A 22,859-nucleotide genomic window follows, 5' to 3' on the forward strand; every position below is an offset into this window, starting at 1 on the left:
ACACATGTGTGAGACTTCTCCTTTCCCTGTGTACAAGAAAAGAGACGTTCTATCCAGGGCTGCTTTTTAATACCTTTTTAAAAATTAGAATTTGTTCTTGTCAGGGGGTGCTCCACCGTTGCTACACTGACGCCTCCCCTTGGTCACTCTGGGGATTAGCACTTGAGGTAGATACCCTCTGGTCTGCAGCTCCTCTTTTGCTCCAGGATCCTCAGTGTCTCCTTTGTGACTTAGCCCTCCAGCTAGGTCCGTCAGCATTCCCCTTTCCAGGATACAGTCCATCAACTGTCCTAGGCGGTTTTCCCATTCACTGCCTCAGGTCTGTGCTATGCAGTGTCCAGTAGGGAAACCCAGGCTTGCCCTCTTCTCTGGGTTCCAATCCAGGGACCCTCAGCTCAGTGGTTCTGGGTTTCCTCTTTATGCCCTCACTGCTCCTTTCCCTGGACTGATTCCTACACTCTGGTTCCCCATCTTTTCCCTCCTCCCCTCCCCAGGGAGCGACTGCTGCCTGATTTCCTTAGCAGCCCAGTCTGTAGCCTACTACCTGTCTTTATAGGCCTTCCCTGTTCCTGCACAGGTGAGCCTCTCTCTAACTGCCTCCAGTCTAAAGCTCCCCTCTTTGCAGTCAATTAGCTGATTGGGCCCACCTGGCCCTATTCTGTTCTTGCAGGGCTAGTGTGAGGATCTCCCCCATCACAGTTCTAAATATAACACGAACAGCAGAAATTTTCCAATAGATATGCTTTCCAATTGCTCTTAAAAATATTGTTCATCTTCATATTGTCAACTTGGGGAACTTGTTGCATATTTTAGTTGTTCTTTGTGTATAAGCATATTTGCCTTTCCTGAATTAAGTAAAGTCCAGTCCTACTTCATCTTCAGTCTGTCTCCAATAGTTTCTTGGCATGTATTTATCTGTATTGCAGTGGCACCTGGAGCCCCAACTCTCAGTTAGGACCTATTGTGTTAAGGCACAGTACAAACACATAGTAAAATACTGCCTGCCCCAAAGAGTTAAAAATCATAATAGGGATCAAGTCAAAGGGTGTCGGAAAAGTAGCATTACTTCTTCCATTTACAGCTGGGGAATTGAGGCACAGAGAATCCAGTGTAATGTTTCATTTATTTATGAAGTGCTGTTTATGTTGATACCGGGGTGAGGAGGGCCATATACATACCTGAATGTATAAATAAAGGTACACTGTACATTGCAAACATACAATGCTCCCCACCCTGAGGCGCTTACAGTCTAATGTAGATACAGTAGAACCCCATTTATCTGACCCTCCATTATCTGGCTCCACATGGAAAACCAGTGCACACAGGTCCAGAAGGCGGGGTGAGGTGGGGTGGTGGTGTCTCTCCTATGGTGCTAGATGGCACTGCAGCATTACACTTTGCCATTCTCTGGTTTATCCCGATTGTATATTATCCAATCTGGCCCCAGTCCCAATTGGATTGCATAAATGGGGTTCTGCTGTATTATGAACCCTGGGGAAACAATTCAGAAAATGGTTAGGGGGTAACGTTTAAATGGACTCCACTTGACATGATTTCCTGAAAGAAGTCTTTCAAGTAGAGGGACGCTTTCTGCTTCCTTGTAAAGCTAGTTTCTCAACACTAGAAAATTCACTTGGTCCATAAACAGTGCTGTGTTTTGGCATAAATGACCTTGAAAATTTCTGGTTATAAAGGGAACAATACTTTGACTTGGGAAGCATAGTTCATTCTTTCTGAGAGTAAAACTTATCAGCCAATTGCTGTTTTACAGATGTTCATCCCTTAGGATATGTTTACACTGCAGCTGGGAGTGTGCTTCTCAGCTTGAGTGGACCTAGCATGCTAAAAGTAGCAGTGTAGCAAGGGGGTAGCTTGGTGCCTGAGCATGTACCTAGGATGTCTGAGCAAGAGTGTGTACTTGGCGGGGGGGGCGCGGCTTGACCAAAGCTGCCCATTTGCTGCCCCCTGCTACTCTGCTGTTTTCGGCGCTGGTCTGAGCAGAGTTAATATGTCTGTCTGCCTGTGCTGGGAAGCATGCTCCCAGATGCAGTGTGGAAATACCCTTAGAGGCATACTTTTGAATACGGTTTACGTGCATAGAGAAGGAAGACTTCTGGCGACATAGGCCTTTTGTATACCCAACTTCTGACTTGCCTCCTGGATATACAACAGCTAAACCCTTCAAAGAATCAACTTTTAACCTTTTTGTTTTATTTTTAGTTTTAACACCGGTAAAGGGACCTTCGCAGGCAGACATGGAAGGACTTTGCCCTGTTCGTTCGGGAGAGACTTCTTCACAAGGGTCCTCATCTGGTCCAAGAGAGATTGATGAGACTATAGTGACTGAGTTAAGTGTTTCAGATGAAAAAGTGACCCAGATAGAAAGCATACTTGATCTCTGGAGTGGAAGTCTTAAGGTATTAAATTTGTGCTAAATGTAATATCCTTATATTGAGCAGATTACTATTGTGGCATTGGTAGAAGTACAGGAGAAAATATAATCTAACTACATTGGGAAATTGATGTAACTTATGTTGCGTGATAGCTAAACAGTTGAAAACCTACTGGACTGGCACAGAGATGGACTAATAATCTACTTGCCTTTGACTAGTGAACACTAAATACTCCAAGAATCAGTTCTGTTCATGGAGTGGCAGCTATAAGTGTGTCTGTATCTGTGATCCCAGAAAGCTCCTTAAATTTCAAGCTCTGTGGATGTGCACAGGCAGGATCAAGACTGCCTATCAAAAACAGATCAGATGGGAATTGGTGGAGCAATAGTTGTATTCTTCCAGCTCCCACCTGCAAGCAAGCTCCACCCACTTGACACCAGAATGAGACTCCAGTCACAGTAGAATGGGTCATATTTTGAACATCTGCACATTCGTGTTCTTTTGGATTTCTCAGGAGCGGCTCCTTTTCAGTGGAATTTGTAACATCAGTGGGCTCTGCTGGACTCCTTTGAGTTTGGTTCAGAGTAGAGCTGGATGCCCTGTAGGAGTGGCTTCCTCTTGGTAGTGCTCAGTTACCCAACCCCCAGGCTTTGCTCCTCTCCTCTCTCTTGTTGGCTCCACTGGCTAGATTAAAATGGTACAGGTACTTTTCCAAGTGTCACTGGTTGTAGCACCAAAATGAAATATTCTTAGTAGATTGATCATGGTTTGATTCTCCTCCTCCTCTCATACATGCTTTTAGTCTAATAATAAATACATTTAAGTTATCATAATTAGATGTCTCAGTGTGTCTGGTAACTGGACAAAGTTGTACATGCAAGGTTCAGTGTAAATTTTGATGTCTGATTAGCTGCCATACATTCTAGGATTAAAAGACTTGGAGAGGATAATTTTCCTAGTTTCATTAGTGCTACCTTTTTCAGACAAATGTTCTGACTGAACTCAGAAAATGGAAAATGACTTTTATTGAACATCACAAGCTGGAAATGAGACAAGAGAAAGAGAAACATGCTGCACATGTGAGACAGCTGAACAATCAGATGGAGAACCTGAGAGAGCTGCTACATACTTATGAAATCTCCATTGGCAGAAAGGATGAGGTAACAGTTTTTTCTTATTCTGTTCTGTCTTCTATTTTTAGAACTCTCTGAGATTGAATCTTTTTCTCTCTTAATTGTACTTTTGCAACAGGTAATGTAATGTATACACTCTAAACTAACTTACGTGCTTAGTCAGAAAAGAAGCATCAGAGTATTTCAAGCCACTCAGGATGAACTTTAGCAATTGTAGAATCAAACTACATCGGGGTCGGCAACCTCTGGCACGCGGCTCGCCAGGGTAAGCACCCTGGCGGGCCGGCCCAGTTTGTTTATCTGCCGCTTTGGCAAGTTCGGCCGATCGCGGCTCCCACTGGCCGCGGTTCGCGATCCCAGGCCAATGCGGGAGGCAGGAAGCCGCAGCCAGCACATCCCTCGGCTCACGCCGCTTCCCGCTGCCCCCATTGACCTGGGACAGCAAACCGCAACCAATGGGAGCCACGGTCCACTGAACCTGCCGATGCGGCAAATAAACAAACTGGCCCGGCCCGCCAGGGTGCTTACCCTGGCGAGCCGCGTGCCAGAGGTTGCCGACCCCTGAACTACATTATCAGTAAACCACATAATTACTGTGCATTTTCTAATACTAATAGGGAAATTTTACTGTTTTGTCCCTAATTTAAGGTTTTTCTTTCATGAAATTCACACTGTTTTGGATTAGTAATTACAGATCACTTCCACTTACCTCATCCCTTACAACAAAGTTGGTTTCGAGGCTTTAATTAATTTTTTTGTGTAGATTGGATGGGTTTCCACATAATCTTTCAAATGGGAAGAAATCTCTTACATATTTAGAGAGTTTTTTTTATTTTAGCATAATCTGATATAAAATGAGCACTATGGTTCTGTGCTCTTAGAGTAATATTTTCCTTGTAGCACCTACACCAATTGTCTTGAATTCAACTAGTATTACACAAATAGGTATAAAAGAGTAGGAATCATGGGAACCTTGCAATCATAAGCCACTTTAATCCCCTCTTCTACATAATAGCATTTAAAACCTTCACTTGAGAACACTTCAGCTAAATTTTGAATTTTAACAGTTTATTTTGAAAATACTGTCCAAGCTATATTCACAAACACCCATTGAAAGACATTACATAGAAAGAGTAAAAGTACACTCCCCCTATTCACTGGACATACACAGAGTCCAGTTACGCAGACCATGTACATTCAGTTGCTGCAACTGCATACAAATCCCGTATTTGCCAATGGAATTTCACTTGCTTGCAGTCAGGCCCACAATGTTTCCAGTGTATTCCATTTTGATATATTTAGTTCCAGATCGAGTAATTCAGTGCAAAAATTATACTTGTATAGCACTAATATGAATGTATTATAATTGCTGGTGATGCATTTACAATATTAACACCTCTATCCCCTACAAGACAAACTCTTCCTCACCAAATCACATCTATCACTATCCTTTATGGAGCTAATTGTGTAATGACAATAACATATTTTGATTTAGCTGTAGATGAGTTTTCTTCTGCTTCCTCACTTCAGTGCATGATTTGGTGGAATGAATTCTAAAATATTGGTCCATGGGCCTCTTTAGAAATTGACCTAAATTGTTCACTGCTTTAACCTTTCCCCTAACAAGATTGACAGAGTCTTAGACTTCAAGTAGTAATCACCTACCAATTGCATAAATAAAAATTGTTCATAATTTAGGTTTTTGCTCTAGTCTTAGGAATCTTACGAAGATCTATCACTGGGACGGCTTTTTTTTTTTTCCGCAACTGCATCACATTTTTGGCTCATATTTAATTTATTATCCACTAACACCTCAAATCTTTTTCTGCCTAACCAGTTATCCCCATTTTGTAATTGTGCATTTTATTTTTCCTTCCTAAGTGTAGTACTTTGTATGTCTTTACGGAATTTCATCTTGTTGGTTTCCAACAAGTTTCCAACTTATCAAGGTCATTTTGAATTCTAATCCTCTCCTCCAAAGTGGTACTTATGTAGCAAATTTTTAATAGCACAGTGTTTCCCAAGTGGTGGGTCCTGCTGTATTATTTAGATGAAATAAATGGGCCAAAGGTATTATTAACATAACAGTTACTGTCCAGCATTAAATAGTGTTAAACAAGGTCCGGGTTTTGGTATATAGAGACCTCTACCTGCTTAGTACCTTTTAATCTTTATTACAGATACAGAAAAGAAGGAAAAACAATTAAAGCTTTTGAAATGTGAAGTATTAAATGAGGCTTCCAATTAACAGTTGTTGTTCCCTTTCCCTTTAGCTGGAGAGAGTTTTAGACAGAAAACCCCCTTTGTTTGACTGTCTCTTAAATGGTATCAAAGATGGTAGCAATGGTCCTTTTGGGGAAAAGAGAAGAAGTTAGCTGAGATGGGCTGGAGCTGTTGCTGTTGTTAAAGTCTGATCCCATTTCATCTCAGGCGGTGGTTGGGATTAAGCTGGAGCTGGTAGAGGTGGCAATGTCATTTGGATCTCTCTCTCTCTCTCTCTCTCTCTCTCTCTGGCTTGTTCTGGTTGGGACATCCCTCAAGACTAGGATGACGAAGCCTCATGGTCTGAGGAGATGGTGCGGGGTAGCAGCCATGATGGTGAAGCTTGCTTATGTAGCCTCTATCTATCTGTTCTTCCATTTTTCCTCCAACTCTTTCCTTTAAGGATCCAGAAAGATAGTGAGGGATGGAATAGCCCATTCCCTCATTATTTTGTCCGCCACTTAGGCCTAATATTTGACATCCCAATTTTGGTTTATTACTTTCCAGTTCCACATCTTTTGCTTTTAACCAAGCATGATTTCAGCATAGTCCACGAATCATATCAACTTGGCCTTTCTATTTGGACTAACTTGGGGTGGGGGGGAGTTTGTCTGATTCTATTGCACCTGTTTATTATAATCATGATAGAAAGTAGGTCAGGGTGCTTTCAATAAACATTTGTTGTAGGTTGTTGTAACCTCTTATGAACTTTCATATCGTCTTATAATTAAGCTCACAATTAGGGTAAATTTATCAGCCCAATTATTAAACAGTTCCAAGATGGGTCATGCGGTCTGGTGCGGAGGCCTGGGGCCATGGAAAGCAATCCCACATTGCACTCTCACCCCACAGTAGAAGCTCCTGTCCTGTGGGACTTGCTCTGGCTCCCCACTCTGAGCGTTACGACCTGGTGTATGTGGTTGCAGCACTAATGAGGTTTGGCCCTGAATTTGGACCCGGGGTGGATTGCAAAAAAAGTCGAATGCAGTTGGTGTGTCACCTAAGTAAAAATTTGGGAACCACTGAGTTACTACATATATTTACACTTTTAGTATATCTTTTCTAATACTAATTTCCATAATTCTTCTGCGAGGTAGGCAAGTACATTATCTCTATGTCAAACTTTCAGTAATACAAATCATCATTGTTTCTGATTTGCTGAGTTGTGTTGTTTTTGTGAGTAATTAAAAGTTTGTGTATTCTTCCAAGTCTTTGCTTCCTCTTAATTCAGCGATGCCACAGTGCTGCATTCATGACATGAGTTTGTTATTTTCTACTACATCTGCAGTTTAATTCTGATAAGTTACACAGTGTAAAACCTTCCTTGAGTGTAGCAATGTCATTGAAAGATGAAGTAGAGTTAATTTTAGTCCTGATTTGAACTTTAAATTATTGTTCGTCTTTTAAGGAAAAGACACAGTAGAAAGCTTGTTAGAAGTATTTTTTTAAAACGATAAATAACTCATCCAGGTACAGGGCTGCCCAGAGGATTCAAGGGGCCTGGGGCAAAGCGGGGGGGCTGCAGAGCTTGTACTCACCTGGCGGCGGTCCGGGTCTTTGGCGGCGGGGGGCTGTTCAGTCGCTCCACGTCTTCGGCAGCACTGAAGGGCCCCCGCCGCCGAAATGCTGCCTAAGACGCAGAGCAGCTGAAGGGCCCCCCGCTGCCAAAGACCCGGACTGCCGCCGGGCCAGGGCTCGCAGGGCATTTTGGCGGCGGGGGGCCCTTCAGTCACTTCACGTCTTTGCCAGCACTGAAGGGCCCCCTGCCGTCAAAATGCTGCTGAAGACCCGGACCGTCCTGCGGGGCCTGGAGCAAATTGCCCCACTTGCGCTCCCCCCCTTCCCTCCTGGGCAACCCTGTCCAGGTAGCAAACTTCCATTCATTCCCCAAAGAGCATAAAAATATCTATCTAAACCGTCTGTTTAATAAATATTTTGGCAGGTAATCACTAACTTGTCCCATGCGATAGACAAGCAAAAGGAGAGGATAGAGCTAATGAAAAAATTTACACGGTGGCGGATTCAGCACGTGGAGGCCAGACAAGAGGTATGTGTGGAAAACAGAAGATGTGATAGTAGGTAAGCCTCTGAACTGAAAAGGGTTAAAGTTACTAAAGCTCTTGTTACAATCAGAAGAAATGACAACTTTTCTATTTTGATGTATGTGACAAAATAGTGAATAAGTTCAAGAGCCTCAGTTCAAAAGAGAATATTACACTGTACTTAGAGAAATAATTATGGTAGGGCAAGTGAATCAAAATTATGCCCTTTTTATCACTAATTAGAAGGATATGCTGATAGCTGATCAGTGTCAATTACCACCTATGTTAGTAAGGATGTTTATCTTCCCAGTGTCTGCAGCAGCATGCATAAAAGTGTTCAGTCTAAAATCCTGTCAAAGAAGCCATTGCTTTTATGTGAAATGTGAAAAATACATTACTTATCACCATTTGATTTTGGTGCTGGTTTTGCAATTAAGGTCTGTGTTGTTGTCCTCCCCTCCCCTATATTTTGTGTCTCCACACTTCTTCCTTGGCCCTAAAACATCTGTCAGCCGCACTCACAGATCTTGGAAGGTCTGATAGTCAGCTAACTAAACCTACTAGCCAATTACTGATGTGAAAGATGAAGGGCCCCACTGTCCAGGGTCAATTCCCAAAGCCCTCTCACCCCAAGCTGTCAGTAAGGACTTACTGGGCTCCATTTTTCATTAAGGTTTTGAATGGTGTCTGAGAAGTCTGAAGCTCCTCATCACACAAAACCCCTCTGGCTGCTGGAAGGGAGGAGCATTTTCTCTCTCCTCTCTTCCCACCTAGAGTTTGCTGGTAGCTGTGAGGCTGGTGTGGACATCTTTTGGCTACTCAGCCCTTCTTCAGCTTGTTCCTTTTGTTTTAATTTCACTGATGGACTGGATAAGTGGATCTACTGTTACCATTTTAGAAAATATTTTGAGTGTTGGGTACTTGAAAATATAATTAGATTTTTTTTAAAAAAGTACAAATCTTTTAAGCATTCAAAGTGTGTGTGTGTGTATACACACACACACACACACACACACACACACACACACACACACACACAACACTCGATTTAAAAAATATCTGGTACATGTGACTCTCTAGCTACCATTGTGCCTGCAGATGCTATGCGGTTCCTACAATAACTCCATACAAGTACCTTGCACTTCTAAAGTGGCAGCAGTATGTGTGGTGGTGTGTCAGCTAAAGTATATTTAAACAGAAAGTATAAGCTACAATATTTCATATACCGGTAATCTGTTATGCTATAATCCATGTAATGTTACAAAACAATTGACTATATTCTCTTTAATGATCATAGTGCTCATTAAAGAAATAGGAAACATATAATTTGGTAATATTTTACTATTTAAGGCATATGCAAATAGACTGGTGGACAGACAGTTCCAGATAGCTTTGATGAAGAGGGTTTGGGCAGCCTGGCGCTCTCTTAGTGAAGCAAGATGGAAAGAGAAAGTAGCAAAAGCCTGTCAGTTAAGGGCTGAGGAAGTCTGTGTTCAGCTTTCCAAGGATTATGAAGCTAAAATTGCAGAGGTAAGGGTTTTCTGTCTTTTTTTTTTTAAGTGCCTCTTACTAAACAAACTTTTAAATAAATGCATTGCTTTTCTTCAGAGTGCCAGGAAACCTTTCCCAATTGCAGGACTGGGAATCAGGAGATCTGGGAGATTCCAACTTTCTAGGCCTGAGTCACCTGTCACTTAAGCTAGTTGTATACCAATATAAGTGAAGTTACTCAACACTTATGCCAGAGAGGAAAATCAGAACCTATGTTTGAAATTAGATGAGTCACTTAACTTATCTGTTGGCTCCTTTTGTCTGCCCACAAAAAGGGGATGACACATACCCACTTAACAGTGGTATTTGTAAGTCTTAATTCATTAATGTTTGTAAAGTCTTTTGGATCCTCTCATGGAAGGTCCTATAGAAATGCAAGATTATGATTGTGAATGAGCACATCTATCATATTTGTATAAACAGAAATCTTTGTATAATAACTGCTTTTCTGTTAAAAGTTGATAAAAATATTTTCCCTACAACTCTCAACTTCATCCTAATGAAGATGTGTGAAAATTTAAGCTAAGGTAGCCATCACACATCAGATCACTGTGATATTACTTTTCAAGATTGTTACAATTTAAAGGAATTAAAAATCACAGTGAAAGAGGACTTGTGCTCCTAAGACACTTGGATGCTTTTGAAAATCCTGCCCGAAAACACAGTTAATTTTGAAAATGTAACTTAAGGAAAAATATCAGAATCCCTTGCTTTGTGCATATATAACTTAATCTGTCCTTCACCACCACAGACCTCGTGTGTTGTAAAAATGATAGATGTATTTGTGGATGCAGTTAAGGAAGTTCATGGAAGTATGGCCTTTCATGCTAATAAGAATAACAGCTGGAGTTACATTACAGGAGCAAAGATAAAATTCTAAGATACAGTTAGGCTCATCTCTAGGTGGGGTCAGGAAGAAGTGTTTGCTGTGTTTTTCCCCCTGCCACACCACAATATTGTATAACACAGTTAAATGCATTACAAGGATTTGACCTGGAAGTTCCTGGTTTTAATCATGGTTGGGACAGAATACTGGACTGCACAGACTGTTAGTCTGTTTGGGTATGGTAGCGCCTGTGGTTTCCATCCTTGCCATGTACACACTCTAGTCTGAGGTATCCAAAGAATGGTGTTTGAAAGATCTATATTTAATCTTATTTCTAAAACAACGAAGACATGGAGGGAAAATACTACACTGAGAAATTAGTAAAGTGGCTTTTTAAAGCTGAATGAATAATATGGTGGTTTTGTGTATTCACAGGTGTATAAAAATAATTCTTTGGTTTTTATCTCTTTATTGTAGTTAAATGTTGCTCTGGAAGAGGCAAAAGCTGATATCCTGAGACTGCATAGTGAAAGGGAACAGTATGAAGGCACCATGAAAAAAGCCTTTATGCGTGGCGTGTGTGCACTGAATCTAGAAGCAATGACCATGTTTCAGGGCAAAGAAAGTAGGACAGACCATGGTTAGTATTAAAAGTAAAGTAAAAATATATCACTGCATGGCCTTGCTCGCAGTGCCATTCGGATTAGTTTACTCTTTATTTTTAATTTGGGTATTTAAATAGGAGTATGACAACACCAAACTTATCATGGGATCAGCTTTGTTACATGCTTAAAAAAAATGCACTGAATATGTAAATAAGCTGTGTAAGTAACAAATACCCCTGTGGCTGGCTGATTCTGCAGCAAAATATTGCAGGCTTTGAAAAGACAGCAAGTCTGTAGTGATCGTGTGGGGGATATATATGCTCTCCAGCCAGCTCTTTTTCCCCTTCCTTCTAATCTTACTCATTTGTGCTTCAGGGTGCTAAAGTCTTAGACATGTAGTGTCACTTAGAAGCTAATAATTATTCATTTTTATTTTTGAGCATCCAAAAGTGTGCTAGGTCCCTTCGTAGAAATTAGCAAAGACCTAGTCCATGCACCAAACAGTTCTAAATGGAGATGTGATGCAACAAATTAGGAAAAGAAGAAAAAAGCAAAGAGCAGGGTGGTAGAATATGATTTCTGCCTCATATACCACCTGATCTGACGTGTATGTAGTGCATAGTAATACCCACTATACTAGGGGTTTTCAGAATCTCAGGGAACTAATCAGAGATTACCATGTAGCGGGTGGTCAACATGAATGCTCTGTATTGGTACAAAAATAGTCTATACTCTTGTTAGATTTTTTTAAAGCACAGTTTAAGTAACTGATTACTCCGAATGAGTACTAATTGGAACTGCAGACATTTAAGTATTTTTTTAAATCTTCTTAGCTGGGTTATATTTTAACAAAGTTGTGTTTTTGCAGTTGTGGAACTTGAAAATAAAAGTTTAAGGGCCATGCTGGGTACTTCAACTTTTAGCTTTGTTCCAGAACAGTAGAAAGGGACTATCTCTTGAAAACTTACTTGACTATAACACTTCTCTTCTCCTTCTATTCAGCAAGCAATTTTTTTACCTATTGGAGCATCGCCTTTCCACCACTGTCTGTCTTCATTACCTTCACAGCTGTAAAACAGAATTCTTGTAATAGAGTTTAACTTGGGATCCCAACTTGGATTGCTGCTTCTGCAGCAACAGAACCAAGAAAATGTTGGGGCTATTCATACTCAAACTGTGTGTATTAATTAGTTAGCAACAGAGTAGTGCATTTACTTAAAAAAAACAAAAAACCTAAATATGTGAAGCTAGAGAACATTCCCTGCTAAAATAAGGCTTGCCTACATGGTACAGCAATGTGCACCATTGGCGGGGGAAAGGGGAAGAATTTTTAAAGTGCACTACTGTGTTGTGCACTAATTGGTCTGTGTAGACCCTGCTGGTGCACACTAGAAGTTCCTTAGTGGGCTTTAATGTAGTGGGCTTTAATTTACTAAAAAAAATGCTACTACATTAAAATGCATTAATGAACTTTTAGTGCACACCAGCAGGGTCTTAGTGTTTTGTTTTAACGTAGCAGCATTTTTTAAATTGTTTTTTTAGTACTAAGTTAAAGCGCACTGGGAAACCTTTGGCGTGCACCAGCAGAATCTACAGGGACCAGTCAGTGACAGTAGTGTAGACAAGCCCTAGGTTTAGAATTTGGAGCCTTAAACTACGTCACATTCTTTTAAATATCTGAGATAATAGTAGGGCATCTCTAATCCACAATTCCCCAAAAGGAAAGAAAAAAATTACTTGCTCTCACTTCCCAGCATTAATGCTTCATGCTCTGACACTTGAATGTACTCTTTATTTACTATTCTCATGATTAAAACCAAATTAATTGTCACAAATGACGAAACTAAACTTCTGTGATGCATTAACATTTGTTTGTTTACTTCTTGTTTTACACAATTTTATAGTTCATTGGGTCTTCCAGTCATTAGTGAGAGGGTATTTACCTGTGAGATAGAAAGAGAGAGAATTTCTCTAAAGCTATAGCAGGAGGCCAGGCAGGAAAGGGCTGGAGAAGGTTCTAGGCAGAAGTTCTATAGTGAAGCAGGGAGTGGCAGAATAGCATTAGGGATGACCATACTCTTTTAGGAGGGCAGACTAGATGATAAGTGTCCCTTCTGGCCTTATAATCTATGAATTTGAAAGCTTCAAAGACGGTAAGCCAAAAATCAGTGATCAGTTATTTATGCACCACTCCCGTTTGAAGACAAGTATCAGTGCGGAAATGACTTTTAAAATGTTTAATTCAAACTCCTCCCCTTCCCCTTGCCATGGATGTATGGCACTCAGGTCTGATGGAGATAAGTCTGATAATCATCCAAGTTTTATACTTTCTCTCTATATTTGAAGAAAAAGAAACCAAAGCATCTGAACTTATGCATGTCATTACAAAAAATACTTAGATTATTTTTGTAACTAGTATAGACTCGTCCTATGGTCATACACTGGCCCTTTCATATCGTAAACTAAAAGCAAAAAGTAATCCTTGTATATTTTCATTCCTTCTTTTGACATCAGTAGTGATTATTGTATTAATGGAAATGTCCTGCTTATTTACTTGTTTTTCCTAGAAAAATATATTAAACTAATGCATCATAAAAGCAAATATTATTAAATGAATACATAAGTAGTAATGTTAGGTTGTTCTAAAACTTGGAGTGATGGAAATTTATCTGCCACATGGGGGCACTGTAGTCTATGGAATGATCAAAATCTCTATCGTAGAACTGCCAATAGTGAGATTTCAGCTTTGTGAATCTGCTTTTAGAGAGGGCAAGGAAGTCAATAAATAAAAAACATATTCCTGCTTGCTGTATTAAAGAAACTGTGTGTTCTGAAAGAAAAGAACCAAACCTGTTTGGAAAAGGTACTGGACTCAGTTCTCCCTGACCAATGCTTTGTGCAGTGTTGGGAGCTGGTTATGGCTCCCTGAATCTGTGGCAGGCCAGTTCTCATGTGAGTTAGTTACTTACCCTACTGATGAGTGTCCCTAAGTGATCTTACACCAGTGCAGCAGGGCTCCAACATGCCACCTTCTTTCATTGCCATGCTCCCTCCACCAAGGTTGGGGTGGGATACCTAATATTGGAGCCCCTCTGCCTAGGGAATTCTCCATTGGCAAGTTATGTCCAGAATCCTACCTATTTGCATCACCTGACCAGCACCAAGAGGTTGGGATGTAACAGAGGATCTGGCCTATGGTATTTGCAAGCTTCGGAGAGAGGGATTCAAGTACAGGAGAGCTAAATAAAACCCTATGTAATAGACTGATCCTTTTAATAAGATTATACACAAATCCCAAAGGAACAGAAAGGTTTTACTGTGACTCCTCATCTCTCCTTAAGGCTTTCTAGTGTTCATTGGGTTTACCAGGTTCTGTGGTGATTGCTTTAATCTGTGTTTCTAATAATAGATCCAGTAAATAGGAGAGAAGATCCTGGAACTAATGCCACTGGAAGGCTCCCTCCTTCCCAGTTTGATCCTCCCTCACCACCACCTCCAACAGCAGCCACTGTTCCACAAGAGGAAATTGTAAGTATTATAGCAGGAATAGGATTGAAAAATTAGAAGAAGTTCATTCATTAAGCTATTTAGGCATCAGGTTGTTTTTTTTTCATTGAACAAACTGAATAACTCATGCATTGAGAGAACTTTCACTAATGTTTTTGCACTTGGATAATTTACAAATAGTTTCTTTTTAATGTCAGAACTTGGTTACTTTGGAGACATAAATACTTAGATATAACAGCATGTACTATAGTATAAAACACTATATGCACATGGTTGTTGGGTTATGGTTGCTATGTTGTTTTTTCAGAAAGTTCTAATTTTGTAAGTAGAAAATTTGCAAGCTAATTACTTAAGACAAAGAAGGTCACAATCTTAAGCAGAATCTGCTTTCTAAGGTACCTTTGTGGAAAACAGTTGCTGAGACTTGTTTGAAAAAAATATCTGAACTTGATTTAGTTTGAGAAAATAAAATTTTACATTAACTTAAAGGCCAGTTTTCAGAAATGTATTATTTACAAGGGACAGTGCCAACTTGGAATCTAGTCACTTTCAAAACCTGAGTTAAAAATAGTTTCAGGTACTACATCTGCCCTTAGATCCCACTGAGAATTTGTGGTGATTACAGTTAAATTTTTCCATTTTATTAAAGACCCACCCAAGCAGGGGAAACAGTGAAATTGACTACACACAAAATAGCCAGACTGAAAAAATGTCAACATATTTTTCCTTCTGATCTTTGTTACAGAATCTTGGATATTACTCAGATCTCTATAGGTACCCAACTTTCTAACATGATGGTTTTTAAGTTGACTGTGACTCTATTTAGTTTTGAGTATAGAATCTTTAAAGAATAAAATTCAGCAGCCAGTTGAAGTGTCAGACTAATTAAATAATAAAACTGCATTTTCAGTAAAGAATTAAGTATGATCCAAACTACAGTTCTCATTCCTCTATAAAACCCTTTGATTTATTTACAGTTTTCATCCCATCTGGGCCACGCAAGTACTTCTCAGACCAGATTAGAATCAAATTCTCCAGTAATAGTCGCTAGTGCAGCTGTAGGATCTGGCATTACATCAGCTCAAAAACTGGTAACAAACTAGAATTAATTGATTTAATATTTGAAGTCACTGTAGGTATTAAAATCTGTCTGGGATCCTTTCTTACTGTGAGAATTTGGGATAACATACAAAAGTATGAAGTAGAGGCATTTGTTCAAGAGTTTAAGTAAAGGCCTGGAGAGAAACTTGAAAATGCATCAGATCATTTTAAATGGATTATTTGTTGTATATTAAATGAAGTTAAAAATGGGGATGATGAGAGAGAAGTTTGTGCGAAATTATATACAGCACATCATGAGCAATTAACATTTCAACAGCTGAAAGGTTGGGTTGGGTTTTTTAAACAAATCTGCTTCGCTTTTAGCTTACTAGTTGAAATCTGTTCCCCATTCCCTCCTCTGCTCTTGCATCTAACCTACTCTTTTTCGTTTCTCTTCCTCCTCCATCTTTTTTGTTGCTAAGCTCATACCTATCTGGCAGTTTGCTGTCAGTACTTCTCTGGGGAAGGATGGAAGATTGAAAAATTGCAGTGCCTCAGTTTCATTGTGTGTAACCTTTTTGGTGCCTGGCATATTATTGATTCAAGGACCCTGCTGGGCTGATGTGGGTGCCTACAGCTGTCACTAGCTTGCAGCCAGAAAGCAAAGCTACAATTGTTCCACACTGCTAGATTTGTCAAAATAGCTGACAGAGGGCCCTTTCGTGATTGAGGTTTGCTATGCTTCAGCACAATATTCATTAACCACATCACAGTACTTACTATTATCATGGTAAATGTAGTATTGCCTTTATTTAGAATGGGAAATACCATGGTAAATGTAACAGCTGGTAATAAATACACAATTTTTAATTGTGCCCACTGTATGGAATCTGTTCTATACCATTATGGACTCTAGTTTACCTACAGTACCCATACGTTCTATTCATATATGTAGCTAATAAACCAAAGCAGTTGCCTGGTTGCATTGTACATACTGTGTGTAGGCATCTTTACTAATGTGTCTTGTTTATTTGTAGCCTGTGGCAAGAGTAGTGACATCTGCTCAGCAGAAGGCAGGAAGAACAATCACTGCTCGAATTACAGGCCGATCTGATTTGGGACAAAAGAACAGAATTTGTAGTAGTTTAGCTGTAATGGGAGTCTCACCACCCATGAGTTCAGTCATTATAGAAAAGCATCATCCAGTCACTCAAGTAAGTCCAACTGATATTAGGGTAATAACTGCCTTGTTACACCATGTCTGCTAGTAGTTTAAAAGCTCATCAGGGAGGGGTCTCAGCTTTCTGTTTTAACAGGTACGTGTGAGCGCTATTAGAGTAAATAAGCAGTAGTTTTTTTTTCTGTTGGGTGTGTGTTCTAGCAACAAAGATTCATGTCAAAATGATGAGGGCTGGAAATGAATAATCCCACTTAAACTCTACCCCCATTTGCCCCTTCCGATTGCAGTAATAGTTCTGATAGGTTTTGAAGCTTTTGTTGGTTCGCTGTACATCTACTGCTGTCGGTGCCCTCTGCACAACTGAGGTTAAATAGCTTTTTGGAAGCAATGCTTCCTCAGTCATGGCGGAGCTAGAACTTGTGTATGAACATGTTTTAATGAGTGAGAAATGTGGCTGGGCCAAAAGCAGTAGTGACAAGCTTAAAGCATGTATCACTTTTTTTAATGTCATGCCCCTAACCAAACAACTGTGTGGATGGCAACAAAGCACTCCCGCTTTTTGCTGTACTTGATTCTTACTACCCCCCTTCCCCACCGCGCGCACATCCCTTTCCTATGCAGTATATTGTGTGATTATAGTAATAGGATATTGAATAGCCAATATACACCAAGGAAAGAGGGTTTTGAGCAGTGGCTTTATTAGCATAAAAAGGTCATTTGTACAGTGTAATAGGCTGACCACCATCAGAGCAAGAGCCTTTGATCACTTGGATGTGTATGAAGGAGAAATCTGGCTGAAGATGTTAGCTTTAACCTGTGAAGTCCTAAGTGGTTTGGGTCTGGTTACATGAAAGATCACCTGCCTCCTGGGGTGATGTACTTGAGCTTCCTTGATATAAGCAGCTGGGGTTGCCAACAAAACACTTCCTCAACTCTGCATTGGTTTTCCAGCTCCTTTGGCCCACCAGAGCCTGGATTTAACCTTCTAGCATGTGGCAAGACCACTTTTCCATGGGCTTCTGGGAAAGATACAAGTTCGTAAGCAGTGGTGGTCTATGCCCTGGGGCTCCAGAGGTGTGCTGTTAGCTTTAGTTTTCTGAAGGTGAGGACTGGATGCAGAGTGTATGACTAGACAGACACTTGAACATTTTTGTAGATGTGTTAAATATGAGCTGGCTGGAGCTTGGAAAAGGAATTTAAAAAGGGGCCGGGGAAGAGAGTAAATCTGGAAGGCATGTGCACCCTCTGGTCAGTCTCAAACTAGAAAAGGAAACAACTAGCCCCCCTTGAAACCCTCTGAACCAGGGGATGTCCCATATACCTTATCACTTGTCATGTACATTTGGCAATAAATACATAATGCAGCATCAGCTGTAGTGAAGTGCTTTTCTGATTGAATTAATCTTTGGCAATGGAAAGATTCTGGCTGGAGAGTCGTTAGTGTGATTAAAAAGAGAATGACCATAGTTACTGCAACAGGGAGGCCATCTGCCTGGTAGCAAAACAGCCTTAAGCCTTGTAAGGAAACTCCTGTGATGGAAATGTAATTGTGTTCTTATCTAAGGGTAACTGACATCCAGTATTTCTGTAGGAGGAAGCCATCTTGATTTATTCAGAAACTATCCTAACTTTAAAGGAATGTTGCTGTAACTAAATGGAACCACAACAGAATAACTTAACCAAGGGTCTTGAATTAAACAGGCTGATCTTTTTCTAAGCTAATTACAGAAGCTTAGCACTATTGTCAGCACTGTTTATTAAAAGCTCCCATCTACACAAATAAGAACTTTTTTATTTTGAAAAGAGTTAAAGCACAGATGGTGATGAATGGCCAAGAGCTAAGAGAAAGTGAGGTCAGTGACTCATATTACTCTCTATCCATCACTGGTTGTTTCTTCTCGGTTTTAGGTTCAGGTTCACTGCATTCCAGCTAACTTAATAGGGAATTGAGTTTCTAGAAGTATTTTTTTAAATGTTCATAGATGTATCTTGTTTTATTTTTCAGCAAACTATATCCCAAGCCACTGCTGCTAAATACCCTCGAACTGTGCACCATGCTTCTAGTGCCACCAGTGTGAGGCCTACTGGACATAGTGGACGAACACCTCATAGCCAGTCACATACTAACATTCAGTCAATAAAAGTTGTGGACTAAGGAATATTTTGAAATGCTTGAATTTTTCCTTCCAGGTGAAGAGTTTTACCAAGTTGCAGAGTAAAGCTCTTCCCAATGTTTCCAGACTGATGTAGCAAGGCTCAAGGATACATCATGTTTTTACCTTTTAAAAAATCAAATTGTAGACCTACTCAAATGTTGAGAGGCGGGTGTGGGGGAATAGCAATTTGACTTTCCAATGTAGTTCTCTGTAAGTGCAAGCTATGGCTATTTGAGAGAACCTATTTTATTACATGTATACTTTATTTAAGGAAGCTGTTGAATACGTTTTTTAATAAAGGATTAAAATAGATGTTTGTCCAGGGTCTTTTATATAAAATGTTAATTACAAGTAGATGAAAGTTTTTTGTTTTGTTTTTTTTAAACTGAGTCGGATTCAGTCATATAATGAAAGACTTACGATTCTTTGTAGTACCGTAACATATGAAATTAGGTGGACGGATTAATGCTAGGGAAAGAGTATGAAGGTAACTTTAGCAAACATAGATCCAAGATCTTACAAGGAAAAAAAATATTCAACATAGCAGCCTCCTAGCTGTTTCCATAATCAGTATTAGGGTTCTTTCCATTTTTAAGACCAAACCAACTGATTGTTTAAGCTCATGTTACAACACAGTCACTATTCATCTAACATATTAGTGAAAGGGAACCTGGTCCTCCTCTCTTGCACAGGTGCAATGCCCAAGACTGCAGAATGCTGTTAATTCAGAATTTGTTTTATTGCACCTTTACCAAAGCTACAGTCAGGCTTGTTGGAGATTTTTTTTTCCAGGTGAGTGCAACTAGAAAAGAATAAGTTTCAATTTTGTTATTAGAATTTAATATATGAAAAAATTACCAGATGAACAGATACTTTAAATGGACAAGTCAAGCATCTTCTGCAGAACCAAATGTAAGTTGTTTGTTAAAATAGCCAAATGGCACTCACGACAAATGTTCAGTGCTCTCATTACAGACAGAAGCTACCATCAAGTATTACAGTAAAATATTCATTCCCAAATAACAAAGCTTGGTTTTTTAGAAAAAGGAACAGTACAGTTGCATCCACTAGCTGTTTTCGATTTACAGCAAGAGTGAGTAATCAGTATATAAAGTTACGTGTCCTTTTGTTGGTTAAGTTTATTCCTAACCTGAGGCACCTGCCCATGTTATATTGACATTGTATCTTGTATTTTTTTCCTGTATAATCAAAAAAAAGTTTAAGAATAAACATCCACCCAAATCATGTCATTAAACAAGACAAAGCCAGTCAAAACAGGAAAGTGTTCTCTCTTTGCAATTTACTTTAAAATGAGCTAAATCTCAAATTAGGCTGTATGCTGGCCTATTTCTGGAGAAGGTGTTGATTACTTATCCACATAATCCTCACTTATGAAATACAAGTGATTTGCTTTCTAGCTGACAGGAACTACATTCAGTATCAAGCACAAACTGGTTTAAGTGCAGTTCCAATATGGAATTATTGTATTAGTGTAAGACACATACAAAAACATTGTAGCATGTTCTCTCATTTGGCAGGATAGTCACAAATTACTGAGAATGACCACTACAATTACATGAACGTTAATTTTAACTGATTTTTTTTTATGGCAGTGTAATTTCTTTTAAAGGTGAAATGTCAGAAAAAGGCAGAGTATGGAACTAGCCAAATTAATAACTCAGGTATAGAAGTTTGTGTTGTAGCACTAATAACCTGTAAATGGAGCTTTGAAAAACTTCATAGGTGGTGAGCTACATTTTGCAAATACAGTAGAACCTCAGAGTTATGAACTGACCACACACCTCATTTGGAACCGGAAGTAGACAATCAGGCAGGAACAGAGGGGGAAGAAAAAAAAATACAGTACTGTGTTAAATGTGTAAACTACTAAAAATAAAGGGAAAGCCGTATCTTTCTTCTGCACGGTAAAGTTTCAAAGCTGTATTAAGTCCATGTTTAATTGTTAACTTTTGAAAGACCAACCATAATGTTTTGTTCAGAATTGCAAACATTTCAGAGTTACAAACACCTTGGAAATGGAGGTTGTTTGTAACTCTGAGGTTCTATTGTAAGATCTTTTCTGGAAAGAGTATTTACAAATGACTTTCCATCTGGAACATAGCCTATGACAGCATCTGTTAAAGTTCATGAAACTGCACATTTCCTCGAATCCATCTCAGTGCTCCTTTCAGCTCTGATTTTCTCTGTAAAGCAAGATGGAAAAATGCTCTTATTAGACAGGCATTGCTCCTTCCTAGGTAGACAGACAGTTTTGCCCATGTCAGGCATGCCACTACAATTGGAACTGGGTGTGTTGTAAAACAAGTCTGTCCATCCCCCACCTCCAAATCCCAAAGTAATTTTAATGGTTTCTGCTGCCTAGTCAAGCCAAAAATCCCCATAACTACAGATCTAATAAGGAGCCTTGTTCTTTTACAGGACTGCACTTATGGAGCATCTCCCGCACATAGCTCTGTCTTACATATTAAACAATAGCTTACCAGCTACTTGTTGAAATCCTACATGCACCAAATCTTCATATATATGTTTGACTGGATTCTGGTGAGCCAGCAATATACCATGTAACCAGATGAGCAACATTCGGTGTCCATGTTCCTTATAGCTTTTTTTTCCTATGCAATATACAACATACATGTCTGTGTCATATTCTTGGAGTAAAATATCCTGATGTCCCAGCTGCTTTTGTAAAAGCTCCCAGGTTGTACGGCATTCCTCCAACTGTACTCATGCACTCATTTCCTTTCTGACCTATAAGCAAGATGGAAACTAAGACTTCCAAAGGTGAAAGACTAGTTTTCACTCTAAAGCAAATGGAAAAAATCAAGGTTAATGGTTCTTAAAATAAATGTATTCCTTTAACTTGTTTTAATGTATGGAAATACACGATGGTGTACTAGCAAAGAATGCAGTAGGTGCTGCCAAAATGGTGAACTGTCAACACTATGTGGTTCTTTCCAAAAAAATATGGAGATATTGCCAACATTCCCTGAGGATTCTGAAGCAGGTGCATGAGTGAGGTCTCTCAGAATGTGTTAACATGAAATGTATTTAATTCACAATTAGTTAATTTTAAAAAATCAGATAAAATATCATGAATTTGATTTGAGTGAAATGTTCCCATTTGACCAAGGAAATCATGTGTAGCTGTGAACCCATGTCAAAAACTAGGTCAGAGTTGACTATAACTCCCAGCAGCCATGTCTTCACCTAAGCTATTTCTATACTAGTGTACCTGATCAGTGCATTTCATTACCTGTCCACTGTTCTTCAATAGCTTTAATTTGCTCCTCTGTAAACTTCCAGAACAGGGCCAGCTTTTTCCATTCTTGGGGTTTTAACTGATTGTAAGCCAAATTCCAGAGGCAGGAACGGATTTGCTTAGTCTGTGCACTGTGATCCTGTTTGAAGGATAGAATAAAATCTGGTGCATCAACATGGTTTTCTAGATGTTCCTAGAAAGAAAACAAAGATGTTAAATAAGCTGCACAAATTTTAACTACAGATTCAGAAACAATAGTGAACATTTGTACTTGGCTACCCTGGCAGTTAAACCACGTTCAGCTGTGTACTTTGACATCCATTGTTAGCAACAGGTAATTTTCTTAGTATAGACAAACTAAAGAGTAGCCTGTTACCATAGTTTAGCTAGCAGAGCTCTGGGGGGAGTAAATCCCTTTTCCTCACTGCTTAGGGCAACTGCTACTAATCTCAAAACACGGCTGAGCAAAATTAACTGTAGTGTGGACAGGACCTAAGGCCTGTTGTTATATGAGTTAAAATGTAATATATTAACATACTTGTAAAATTAAATGCTGCTTTCACCAGCAATCTTGCTATAGATTTACTATTAATATGCTTTTGTAGGTGGGCCCTGTCTGCTACAAAAATGATAATTCTTAAACATAATTGTGACTAAGCCATATAAGATGTTTTCTCTTGCCTCTGTGGACAGAAAAAACAAGTTTAAGCCATGTTTTATGGTCTGTCTATATTAGGCTTTTTTGTCAAGTTTCCCACCATTGCTACCACTGGCTCAACTTCCTTAGTGAGGGCACTAGAGTAGACAATGCGCTGGCTGCTGCCAAGTTAACCATAGCAATGTATAGACTGTCTCTCAGAGTTAGAGTACATGGTTAGAAACA

The 22,859-nt window shown here is 39.5% G+C and overlaps 2 protein-coding genes across 9 annotated transcripts in view; one reads left to right on the forward strand and one right to left on the reverse strand.

Moving 5' to 3' along the window:
* The window catches only part of POC5 (POC5 centriolar protein), a 39,275-nt gene extending 20,267 nt beyond the window's left edge, over positions 1–19,008 (forward strand). For 3 of the 6 annotated variants that reach the window (XM_045021591.1, XM_045021592.1, XM_045021587.1), the window contains 9 exons: positions 2,221–2,417; positions 3,377–3,553; positions 7,731–7,835; positions 9,181–9,360; positions 10,685–10,847; positions 14,216–14,340; positions 15,297–15,410; positions 16,398–16,574; positions 18,546–19,008. In XM_045021591.1, coding sequence (XP_044877526.1) covers positions 2,221–2,417; positions 3,377–3,553; positions 7,731–7,835; positions 9,181–9,360; positions 10,685–10,847; positions 14,216–14,340; positions 15,297–15,410; positions 16,398–16,574; positions 18,546–18,695 — 1,388 coding nt within the window. In that variant the 3' untranslated portion in view covers positions 18,696–19,008. The remainder of the gene's footprint in view (positions 1–2,220; positions 2,418–3,376; positions 3,554–7,730; positions 7,836–9,180; positions 9,361–10,684; positions 10,848–14,215; positions 14,341–15,296; positions 15,411–16,397; positions 16,575–18,545) is intronic. The other 3 variants (XM_045021588.1, XM_045021589.1, XM_045021590.1) reach the window with 3 other exon arrangements.
* A 439-nt stretch (positions 19,009–19,447) lies between these two features.
* POLK (DNA polymerase kappa) overlaps positions 19,448–22,859 on the reverse strand; it is a 118,005-nt gene continuing 114,593 nt past the window's right edge. For all 3 annotated transcript variants that reach the window (XM_045021583.1, XM_045021582.1, XM_045021581.1), the window contains 3 exons: positions 21,971–22,169; positions 21,198–21,329; positions 19,448–20,900 (listed from right to left, as the gene is read on the reverse strand). In XM_045021583.1, coding sequence (XP_044877518.1) covers positions 20,842–20,900; positions 21,198–21,329; positions 21,971–22,169 — 390 coding nt within the window. In that variant the 3' untranslated portion in view covers positions 19,448–20,841. The remainder of the gene's footprint in view (positions 20,901–21,197; positions 21,330–21,970; positions 22,170–22,859) is intronic.

The sequence above is a fragment of the Mauremys mutica genome, chromosome 6, assembly GCF_020497125.1.
Source record: "Mauremys mutica isolate MM-2020 ecotype Southern chromosome 6, ASM2049712v1, whole genome shotgun sequence".
Classification (NCBI taxonomy): domain Eukaryota; kingdom Metazoa; phylum Chordata; order Testudines; family Geoemydidae; genus Mauremys; species Mauremys mutica.